Source organism: Eschscholzia californica, unplaced genomic scaffold (genome assembly GCF_041429995.1).
Source record: "Eschscholzia californica isolate CP2 unplaced genomic scaffold, dmEscCali1.0.p SCAF_3, whole genome shotgun sequence".
Lineage (NCBI taxonomy): Eukaryota > Viridiplantae > Streptophyta > Magnoliopsida > Ranunculales > Papaveraceae > Eschscholzia > Eschscholzia californica.
In genome coordinates this window covers 47,541,918-47,554,363 of record NW_028238420.1, presented here as the reverse complement: position 1 = coordinate 47,554,363, position 12,446 = coordinate 47,541,918, and the positions used below count along the sequence as shown (strand labels likewise).

Genomic DNA, 12,446 nt, shown 5'->3' with positions numbered 1-12,446 from the left:
GACTGCTCATATTTTTTGTTGTCCAAGACTTGTGACTGCTCATATGAAAACAGTAAGTCACATTATTTGTTGAGAATTCTAGGTGGAAATATAATAAGCCACATTATTTGAAGGGAATTCCAAATTAACTGCTCGTAGGTAGAATCTCTCTTCATTTCCCACTGTAATCAGAAGAAAATCTCAATTTCTGTGGCTGATTTCTCAATCAAATCGATTTGTGTGGTCTCTTGCAAGATTCTTCTACATAAAAAGTAGGTAGAAGAGTCACCATTCACTGGTTCATTGAATAGAGAATCTTGGGGTTCTCTATTCAATGAAAAAATTCTCTCTCTCTCTTTAAAATCAGTGAGAGATAGTGACCAATGTTTGGAAAGTTAGTCGTCTCAGATAGGGTAAGAAAGGCGAAACCACCCAAAAATAAAAGAAGTATAATAAGGAAAAAAAAAGATACTTTATTTTAAGCTACATGTACGTATAATTAATCCCAGACAACAACCAAGAGAAACCCCATATACTTAAGTAGCGGCATGTTGCAACAAGAAAAAAAAAAAAGTAATAGTGGCATGTTATGATTTACCCAGGTCATGCTTTCGAGAAAGGATAATGCTACTCAGACTCTGAAAGTACAGAAGAAGTCAACAAAATGGGTACTATGTCATTTCACCCAAAGTAAAAGTGACTTACAAAATTTTTGACTTCTAGTGTCTACTTTCTTGACTTCTCTGTAGTTTGGGAGTCTGAGTAGCATTATCCTTCGAGAAATAATCCATGGCTATGCATTAAAGAATCATTTTTCCTTGGTAACAGATAACCCGTTCCACAAATATTTTGTTATATTCTATATAATATATGTTTTTAATTAGACAAAACAGGCCCGTCCTGAGAGGCAAGCGAGCAAAGCCTCGCTTCGAGTCACCAGGGCCAAAAGGTCTCACAAGAAGAAAAAAATAGAAAGAGCGAAGGGGTCTCGTTGTTGATTATTTGTTTAAAAATTTTACTAAAGTAACAAGTAGTCTACTTTAGCTTAATTGGAAAATGCAAGTTAGAGGAGCCAAACAATTCAGGGTTGATATCTAACATAAGCATTTTTTTTTTGAATTACTAAACTTCAACACCACAACCACCACTGTTACTAAACCTTCACCACCACAACCACCGTCAAGCCAAATTTCTTTGGACTTTTTTTTTAAAGAATCACTCAAAAAAATTCGGTTAAAGAAAAGGAAACTGAACGAGCTGCTGACTCGCCTAGTTTCGAACTTGCAAAACCACTTGATCAGGATATCGACAAGCCAAGGACGTATGGAATCTTTCCCTTATTCGGACCGATATCCGAGTAACTCAATCAGATCGTACGATTCAGACTGCAAGTTGCGAACAAAAGTTTCATCTTTAAATCTCACAATATGTGCAAAGAAAATGTTGAAAATTCTGATATTCACGTATTTTCTTATGAAATACGTGTCGGCCACATTTTCAGAACTCGCTTCGGGCCTCCAGAATCTCAAGACCAGCCGCCATGGATCAGAAATTGAGTCTATACATCTAGCCCTCTATCCTAATCTCATATACGTAAAATGCTTACACTTGATGCGTGCATTACTTGGGATTATTAAGTTTCAAAAACCTTCAAGTTTTATACAAAAGTATTACTCAAGCACATTAGCCTTCGGTTATCGAAAATAAATAAAATATTAAAGTCTAAAACATAAGTAGTTGCTTAAAAAATATAAAACTGCTAAAATTAATAATTCTCTATTAATCATAATTATTATACTATTAAAATAACTATATTTGAAGATATCTAAGAATCTTGAATTATCTTTCGAAAATATCTTTGCGTTAATTCCTTATATGGAGGCAATTTCAGCCATGGTGTGAGGAATATCATCTTGCCACAAGGTGATGTTTTGGCGATGGGAAAGCAAGTACTGTAACGGGGAATTCTGAAGTTATGAGTCAGAGTTCATAGTTGAAATTGCATGCCTAGCACAAATGTGAATGATTGGGGAAATGTTCTGTTGGGTTTTCCTCCTAGTGGGGAAACCTAGTTGGGTTTGGATTAGGAAACCAAACCCGGACCTGAGTCGAGTTTCTTTGGGTCGGCTACTTATGACGGTGGAATTAGGATTAAGAGGGAGTCTATAAATACTACCTTAACCTAATTTAGATGTGTGTGAGGAGCACCAAAGGGGGCAACACAATTAGAAACGCACAAGAGAAGGAGGTTGCCGAGAAGAGCGGGGCAGAACTTTTTCAGCACGCGCAGTCTTCGTTGTTCGGAAAATCCGACGGTGAGTTCTTCTCCGATTGAGCTGAAATTTGGCAGAACTGTTCTTGACATATTCATCTAGTATTTGTACGGAGGGATCGTTGATTGGTCGCCGGAATCCTAGTGAATTTAGGGTCGTTTTGGACTGCAGATTTCTGGGCTGTTTTGTTCTTTCTTGTGAGGGTTTCTCCGTGTTTCTCCGTGTTTCTTCGTGTTTGAGATTGATTCTTTTGGGAAGGGTCTGAGTCTCGGTTGGACGTAGTCTGTAACTACTTTGCTATCATAGTTGATTTGGTTGGACTACGAGTCCTGTGGTTTTTACTTCTCACGTTGAGGAGGTTTTCCACGTTAAAAATCGTTGTCTTATTTACTTTCAGTTCTTTGTTTATTGCTCCCACATATTCTTCTATATTATCCTCGTAACTAACACAAAGGGGAAAAACTCTTGTTTCCGCTGCGCCTAAGTGCCCTTTTTTACCAACAAGTGGTATCAGAGCTCCAGGTTAGAGAGTTCTTTGGATTGTGATAACTTTGGTTATTGGTTTGTTTGTGTTAGTGATGGAAAATATGGGTAGAATGATAAATTTGAATGGTGCTAATTATCATCTATGGAAGAGTAAGATGGAAGACTTGCTCTTTGTGAAGGAATTTCACGCTCCGGTGTTTCATGAGAAGAAACCTGATGAGAAGACTGAAGATCAGCGGGCGACTGAAGATCAGTGGGCATTGCTACATCGCCAAGCGTGTGGTTTGATGAGGCAATGGATAGATGACAATGTGCTGCATCATATTGACAATGAGACTGATGCTCGCTCGTTGTGGTTGAAGTTGGAGCAGTTATTTGCTTGGAAGACAAGAAACAATAAGATGTATACGATGAAAAAATTGTTAGGGATAGCGGGGCTGGTTGTCCAGGACTGTCGAGGAAAAGCGGAGCTGGCTGTTTCCAGGGCTGTCAAGGGGACAACAGGGCTGACTGTTTCTCCCACCTAGTCGGAGGGGGGAGTTTGTTGGGTTTTCCTCCTAGTGGGGAAACCTAGTTGGGGTTGGATTAGGAAACCAAACCCGGACCTGAGTCGAGTTTCTTTGGGTCGGCTACTTATGACGGTGGAATTAGGATTAAGAGGGAGTCTATAAATACTACCTTAACCTAATTTAGATGTGTGTGAGGAGCACCAAAGGGGGCAACACAATTAGAAACGCACAAGAGAAGGAGGTTGCCGAGAAGAGCGGGGCAGAACTTTTTTAGCACGCGCAGTCTTCGTTGTTCGGAAAATCCGACGGTGAGTTCTTCTCCGATTGAGCTGAAATTTGGCAGAACTGTTCTTGACATATTCATCTAGTATTTGTATGGAGGGATCGTTGATTGGTCGCCGGAATCCTAGTGAATTTAGGGTCGTTTTGGACTGCAGATTTCTGGGCTGTTTTGTTCTTTCTTGTGAGGGTTTCTCCGTGTTTCTTCGTGTTTGAGATTGATTCTTTTGGGAAGGGTCTGAGTCTCGGTTGGACGTAGTCTGTAACTACTTTGCTATCATAGTTGATTTGGTTGGACTACGAGTCCCGTGGTTTTTACTTCTCACGTTGAGGAGGTTTTCCACGTTAAAAATCGTTGTCTTATTTACTTTCAGTTCTTTGTTTATTGCTCCCACATATTCTTCTATATTATCCTCGTAACTAACACAAAGGGGAAAAACTCTTGTTTCCGCTGCGCCTAAGTGCCCGTTTTTCCCAACATGTTCAAGGACCTCGCCTCACTTTGCAAATCACTAAAGAAGATTTATCATCAAAATACTTTGGGGTTTGAAATTTGTCATTAAGTGAGTTTTAGTACATGAAAAAATCTCTAGTAAAACAAATAGTTGCTCTTGTCTCTTTCTTAGAGTTTTCACTTTCGCAGAGGACAAAGAGCCAAAGAGCCAGAGAGAGGAATAACTCTTGAGAAAAAATTTGCTCCTTTAGATCATAAATCCACTTCAATCAGAAAATAAAGAGATACTCAACTACTAATTACTAATTATAGTGAAAGTTTGAAGAGAAATTTGAGTAATTTTCTCTAACTGAAGAAGAAAAAGGACAAGGAGTAGAGGGAAAAAGAGAAAAAAAATCTGGAAATGAAGAAGAGATACTCAACTACTAATTACTAATTACAGTGAAAGTTTGAAGAGAGATTTGAGTAATTTTCTCTAACTGAAGAAGAACAAGAACAAGGAGTAGAGGGAGAAAGAGAAAAAAAATCTGGAAATGAAGAAGAAAGTGCTTTGGGGAAGAAAATACGGATAATATTTAGGGTTAATTGATTTAACAACTAAAGATTTGGTTTTGATTTGGTGAGGGGTAGATTAGAAATAAAAAATATTGGGTCAGAGCTTGTTGATGTAATAATTAACCGAAAAGTACTTTTGACTTCTTGGGGGGCCAAATCGAACCCATGTACACTTGTGGGGACCAAAACGGTGAGTTGGTCACAAATTGGGGACCAAAACAGAATTACCCAAAAAAAATCGTATATATTTGTAATGTGACTCAATCTCTCTTATCACCCTAAAAATAAACTTGTAAATATCATGAATATGGTGATAGAAAGTTGTAAGTTTTAGTGAAAATTGTCTAGTAAAATATCGATGGGAAACAATTTTAGATTCACAAAATACTAAAAGAGGATCTTCATTGGAAGAAAAATCAGTTATCTCGATATCCCACTTATAAAGTTTTCATCTTTTCAATAAACTTTTTTAACATCTTCAGAAAAAACAAATTCCTCGTCTTGAGAATTAATGATGTAAAACCATGATCTCAATAATGTCAGATTTTATTCTTGAACAACTTGCTTAACATCACATTCCATAGGAATTTCTATGTCTGAAATATTATCACTAATTTCATTCACAACTGAAGACACGTCAGAACTAGATATTACCTTAAAATTTGAATACTAGTTGTGTTTTCTTCGTATCCATTAACAATTTCGTTGTGGATGAATCCCTCAATGTGTTTCATGTTACTGTATCCATTAACAATTTGGCTCCGGTGAATCCCTCTGCGTTTTGTGTATTGTTTGATTGCCTAAGATTTGTGTTGATATCAAAATATGTGTTCCTGCAATCAGTCAAGGGGTTGAGATTGCAATGATGAATCCCGCTTTTGCACCTCTCGATACGGAGGGTGAAACCAGCAAGGAACTCGGAAACCTCTCTGACACTCAAGACAGACAGATTGTCCTTGTAGTTAAATAATTGGGTATTTTTAGTGAAACCGATTTTATGGAGTTGTAACTTACTCGTTGTATGTCTTCTTTGAGACGATTTTTTTCCTTGGGGGGGGGGGGGGGGGGCTTAACTTAAAACTTCTAAGTAGATAGCCTAAAGAACTTATAGTTTGGGAATGCCTTTATCCCGTTTTTCAATATAACTTGCTTCGGTCGTCACCTCTGCTAACAGACTTATTTATTTAATGACCTGCAGAGCATTTGTATGACCTAGTCGTAGCTTGGGCTACCAGAGCACACTTTTAGTTTATGGGGGCCTGCCGATTTATCAGTGTTAATTAAGCTTATGTGTGAGACGGTCTCAGGTGAAGATGCTCGGGTCTCCCAGGCCTAGTGATTTCGGTTAATTGTTCTCCCTGGGGGCCTTTAAATTTTCGATCTGGACCAAAAGGTTTATGATGTAGAACGCAGCGGAATTTAAGAATAAAATAAACTAATACGAAGAACAATAAAATAACGATAAAGAACGATTAAATAACTCTAAACTTGATTAAACTTAATTGGGTTTTCTCTTCAATCTGAGAATAATGGACTAACTAGATATCCTTTTGTAGGATTCTGGACTTTCCTAGATAGACTTGAATTAGACTTTCCTAAATAATTAAAATACTGCAACTGCCTAAATAACTAGACTCAAATCTGGACCTTTCCAATTATTGGAAATACTAAAATAACATAATTTCCTAAACCTAAATTCTCTAATAATCATACTAAAATTGGGACTTCCTAAAACTACTCTCTATGGCCGGTTGGCCCATGACCGGGTTCGGTCATGGAAAAAGTCTCCACGCCGGGTGCCCCTGCATCAGCATCCCCTTCTCCCAAGAGGTTCGTCCCGAACCGTTTCGATGAAGAAAACAATATGATGCACCCGCACACGATGAATTCTTCCATGGCGATCCGTAATTTCCATTTTGAACGAATTTTGCATTGAATCTGAAGGATACCAATTTGCAAGAAATCGCCAACCTCATCCACAATCCCATGTGCCAAAGATTCTCGAAAAACTAACTCCAATGAATGAAGAATATTCATCTCGCCATCTTCCCATGGTAGGTTCATCCACTTAATAATCTTCAAGAAAGTTTGAAGAAATATGAGCAAGGGTGAAGTAAGTGTAACGAATCCCCAAAATACTTCAACAATAGCCAAAGTATAAGCAAAACCAACGCGAACTAAGTTATGGATATGGAACCATGTAGTGTTGATATGCCACCCCAAATTTAATTTTCCACGTTCATCTTCATGTAGTTTATATATTCCAACGTGATCAATACTTGGAAATTGAGTTACTTTCCAAACTAATATATCACCAGAATTAATTGTTTTGGCCGAAATTGTTTGTGGTGCAATAGGCGATGTAGCTAGAGTTCGTATCTCCTTGATTTTTCTAAGGAGCATATTATCGAACACGATAGAGGTGTCAATGAACAAGTTCATATGTGGCTTCCAGTATGGTAAAGTCAGTATCCCATTTGACATTAATTCTCTGTTCCGCAGGTAATGAGTTTCAAGTGAAAGTTGGACCTGTTTACGAACTTCATCGTCCATGGCGGGAACAATGTCTGATGCAAATTCAACGACTGTTACTTCTGACGGTAAAATAGAGTTACCATAGCCTTTAACATATGTTACCTTGTTTTTCTTATAGAGACCCTCAATACATCGAGTAAGACTTGAAACTGCTTTGTCCTTTTGGCCCAACATTGCTGGAAGATCAACCTCCACCTTAGATACCTTAATCCCGTGATGGGTGACTACATGCTTTGCTTCGTGGTACATGTGGGAGGAAGGAAGAAGTGCCTTGGAAGGGATGTAACCAACATTAAGACAAGTACCCCCAAGAACACTTCCCTTTTCAATACAATTAGTTTTGAGACTTAATTGAGCAGCTTTAATGGCGGCAACATAACTACCAAGACCACCGGCAATCACGGCAACATTGTTTTCTTCCGATCCAGATGAAAATTGTCTTGAGAAACTAGAGAGAGAAAGTGAATACCTAAAAACATCAGATGAGTTATAGAGATTTGTAGAGAGAAGAAAAGCCTTTCGTGTTGCTAAACTCGCCATCGCCATTACTTGATAATCACGTTTGTTTGGTCGTGTTCGTCCTAACTCTTGTGAAAGTCTTGTCGTACTTAGTTCATATTTTTGCTGGAAACTTGTTGCATTCTTTCTCATATCACCAGAAATTTCCTCAAGTAACTCTGCCTTCCCCATATCTTCATCATCATCTACACTTAGGTTACTAATCCTCGACAAGGTATCCTTCATGTATGACCTATTAATGGGAATCAAATCACCCAGCATGTTTCGAGGATCATCATAATCACCTTTTGGTGACCCCTCGTCCTTCATTACGAAGTCACTGATAACGGGGTCCCCCTTTTCGTCAATTTTTTGTTTGAAGGTGGAACCAGTAAAATTTGTACAGGGTAGAGTCTCGGGGTCATTCTTCTCAATCTCTATATCAGCGGCGTTTTGCTTCTCTGTTATATGACCTTCAACATTAATATCTTCTTCAACTTCAACTTCGTTATGATCTTCTTTTTCTTCTCCATGATTGAAAGATATAATAGGTGAGGGAGATGGTTGAAATATGAAGGCTTCGAGCTTGTCAGAATTTTTTTTCATCCTATCGGTCTCGTACATAGGTGATTGAAGTGTTTCAAAAGGAGAAGATAGTTGCGGTGGTAAAATTTCTCTTTCGATGTTCTTCCATTCGGGTTCAAAAGTTGTAGTAACTTTGGTGGGTGTAGAACAATAAGATGATTGAGGTGATGGTGAATAATAAGAGTACGGAGGTGGTGGTGGTGAAGAGGAATGTATCGAAGGTGGTGAATATGGTGGTGTATACGTTGTTGAATACGGTGGTAGTGTATAACAAGAGTACGGAGGTGGTGGTGGTGGTGGTGGTGGTGGTGAGGATGGTGTCGGATAATAAGATGGAGGTGGTGGTGTATGAAACACTGGTGGTGGTGACGGTTGGTATTGACGAAGAGATGGTTGTGGAGGGTTTTCTCGTACGGTTTCTCCCGGATTCCAATGATAATTGTACGAGTCGTTATTCGCATATAAACATGATGAGCATGAGCATCGATTCGTTATCTCTTGATGAGTATAATCTGGTTGATTATAATCTTCTTGCGGGATAGAATACGATCGATACTGATTTAACTGGTCTGGAAAAAAAAATTCAGAATCATTCACCCAAAACTTTGGTGGCTCTGAATACCACATGATGTAGAACGCAGCGGAATTTAAGAATAAAATAAACTAATACGAAGAACAATAAAATAACGATAAAGAACGATTAAATAACTCTAAACTTGATTAAACTTAATTGGGTTTTCTCTTCAATCTGAGAATAATGGACTAACTAGATATCCTTTTGTAGGATTCTAGACTTTCCTAGATAGACTTGAATTAGACTTTCCTAAATAATTAAAATACTGCAACTGCCTAAATAACTAGACTCAAATCTGGACCTTTCCAATTATTGGAAATACTAAAATAACATAATTTCCTAAACCTAAATTCTCTAATAATCATACTAAAATTGGGACTTCCTAAAACTACTCTCTATGGCCGGTTGGCCCATGACCGGGTTCGGTCATGGAAAAAGTCTCCACGCCGGGTGCCCCTGCATCAGTTTACATGCCCATTTTGGTACTAGTAAGTCAAAGAAAGTACTGGGAGGACTAATCCAATATATTGAAGTATATTGAAGACAAAGAAGATATCTAGAAGATATCTCCCTAAGATAGAAGGAAATACAAAATATAGCAATTGTAATTTATTGTTTCCTCTTTGTAATTATTTCCCTATTACTAATTCTCTACAAATCCTATAGTAAACCCCATAAATATGTACTCTATTCTATCAATGAAGATACCTTTGATTATTGTTCTTCAATTTAATATGGTATTAGAGCACAATTAATATTTCTGAGATTTTTAATTCGATAATAGTTATTACATTTCTTCGGTTTTATCTTAAGGAGCTCTACGGATTCTTATTATTTTTATACTTCGATCGTCCCAACTCTATCTTCATAGGTCAGATAACACTTTTTCTAGTTTTTGTAATTTTCTTGACCTTTTTTAGGTTAGATATAATTCTGGTCCGTTCCAGTTCTATTTCAAGAACCAGAATCGCCCTAATCTGGTTACAATACCAGGATACCCGCTTAGAATAAAGACAACCCAGTTTAGTAAAAACACCCGGAACAGACTTAACCGTCCATGATCGGAGCCAACTTTTGTTTTTTTGGTACCCGACTCCCTACTTCGTCTTCTCCGGCAGCTCACCCTCTAGGGTTTCTAGTGTCTCGTCGGAATTGAGTTGAGATTAGGAGCGCAGGCACATTCGCTCCTTCTTATCACCGGAAATAGTATCTCAGACGAAAGGACCACCACGAATCCCACGTCTGACCATCAGAGGTTTCCCCTCTCACCATCAATTTTTCTACTCGGTTTTTCTCTCTACACCAATCATCTCGATCAACAACCCTATCTTTCGATTGTTTTTCCCTTCATTCAATACACCATCTCGATCGAAAACCCTATCCTTTGATTGGGTTTGTTCACTTCAACATCTCGGTTTTCAGAAACCCTAATTTGAGAAAACCCTAACTACCAGAAATAGGTTGTTCATCCGACTGCCGGCAACTACCAGATTGTCTGAGTCAACTCAGAATTCTTGAGTCAACTCAGATTGACCCCAACCCTATAGTTGTGGCTGCTTGACCTAACCCGTGACCCCAACCCTGACTCTCTATTTTTAGACGCACCCCATATTTGTGACGATTTTCCTTTTCACCACATTACTGTCGGGACTATTATTTTACGACAACATCCACTGTCCCATTCTTTTCCAACTCTTCTGTTAGTTGTGACTCTCTGGACTGTCACTTATAATTTTATCGTGACGCTGATTTTTCAAATAGATTACTATCTTCTATTTTTTTACAAGAAATTATGACTTTTGGATAATCTACTAATGTGAGTGATCTCAACTCGAATGCCGAGGACACTCCTCTAATGACAGACACTTCTCCTCATGTTCAACAAATATGTGAGACTTATTATCTGCATCCCTCAAATAATGCAACTTCTGTCAACGTTACCCCCGTTCTCACCAGGTCGGACTATGTTGATTGGGCTCCCGGCATGCAAAATGCTCTTATCATCAAGAATAAGCAAGGTTTTATCGATGGGTCTCTCCCTAAACCAACAGATCATGCGCAACTTCATGCATGGACCCGTTGTGGCACCATGGTGGCAGCTTGGATATCCAATTCTGTTAGCGAGGAAATCCGACGTAGCACGAGACGTTCGACTTCTGCTTTTGATCTTCGGAAGAATTTGAAAGAGAGTTTTGCTACATCTAACGCTACCTACATCTATCAACTGAAGAAAAAAATCTTTGCCCTTACTCAAGAACACCTAACTATTTCAACTTATTATTCTCAGTTGAAGACTTATTGGGGCGAACTACATGTTATCATTCCAACTGCTTCATGTGATTGTCCTGTTGGCAAAACAACCATCGAATATCATCTTACCTCGCATACGATTTAGTTTCTCATGGGCCTTTATGAGCGTTATTCTGCCACTAGCAATAACATTTTACTCAAGAAACCACTTCCTTCTCTGACCAAGGTATATAATTTGGTCATTCAAGAAGAGCAGAAAAATAAGGTTAATGATTCCTTTCACTTTCACACCCTCAACGCCAAGATCATGATGGCTAATAGGTTGAAAGAAAGTGATTTATCTCGACAGAAAAATAAGCGTATTCGCCCTTATTGTACCAAGTGCAACCTTCATGGGCACTCTGTTGTCACTTGTACGAAAGATGTCATGTGCACTCATTGCAAACGTCTCGGTCATTCTGTTGATCGATGTTATATCCTACATGATCGCCCCCTCGTTAAGGCAGTGCCCGTAGCACTTCTTAGTGTTCCAACTCCGATCCTTACAAGAGAAGACTATGACAACATTATGGCAGTTACCAACGCACGGACTCCCCCCAGTTCTAACTCTTCTATGATGTCAGGTATTTCTCTTTCTCATCCACCCGTTTGGATTGCTGATAGTGGAGCTTTGAACCATGTTTATTTGTCCTTAGATGCTTTTAGCTTATATGTTTCTACATCACCGTCTTGTTATGTTCAAATTCCTAATGGTGCGACTTATTTAGTTAAATACATTGATAGAGTTTTTTTTTCAAACTCTCTATCTATTGACCAAGTTTACTACATTCCTAGTTTTAAATTCAATTTGATTTCTGTGCATCAAACTTGTAAATATTTGAAATCTGGTGTTTATTTTGATTCCACTCATTGTCTTTTTCAGACGATCTCAAATCATCAGGAGATTAGTCAAGCTGACGTTATTGATGGACTCTACATTCTCCGTAGGACTTTTCCCGCACTTGCTTTAAATAAGTCACTCGACGTTTGGCATCGTCGATGTGGACATCCTAATTTAGGTCGTTTACGTTAGGGTCCATGGGTATAAGGCCCAAAATAATGTTAAAAAAGGTTTAGGGTCCAATTTTCCCATAATGGGTTCTTAGTCCTTTAGCACTTCGTCCATAATAACTCTTACTATATTAAAAAAAAATCGTCCATATCCCCTTTAGATTTCCCGCTACTTTTATAATTGTTGTGGGACCGATTTTGTACGACCTAATTCTTAGCGTGATTTAGGGTCTTCATTAGGAATAACGGATATTTTCTTGTTTTTATTTTCTCTTTCATCCTTTCAGATTTGGAAACCAAATCAATTCTCCCTCTTTCTGGGATCAATTTCATTAATGTCAGCCGGACCGAATTTTTCTGGGATCAATTTAGCGTGATTTAGGGGTTAATATACATAACGTATATATCACTTTCTCTCA

General features: G+C 38.3%; 1 protein-coding gene across 1 annotated transcript; it reads left to right on the top strand.

Moving 5' to 3' along the window:
• The first annotated feature begins 10,582 nt into the window (after positions 1-10,582).
• Positions 10,583-11,122, top strand: LOC147551042 (uncharacterized). The gene has a single exon (XM_086668514.1). The coding sequence runs from the start codon at positions 10,583-10,585 to the stop codon at positions 11,120-11,122; it is 540 nt and encodes a 179-aa protein (XP_086524640.1).
• Positions 11,123-12,446: the final 1,324 nt, after the last annotated feature.

What these genes read in the sequence shown, in the direction of transcription:
- LOC147551042 (XM_086668514.1), top strand. Translation starts at nt 10,583, where the DNA reads ATGACAGACACTTCTCCTCATGTTCAACAAATATGTGAGACTTATTAT.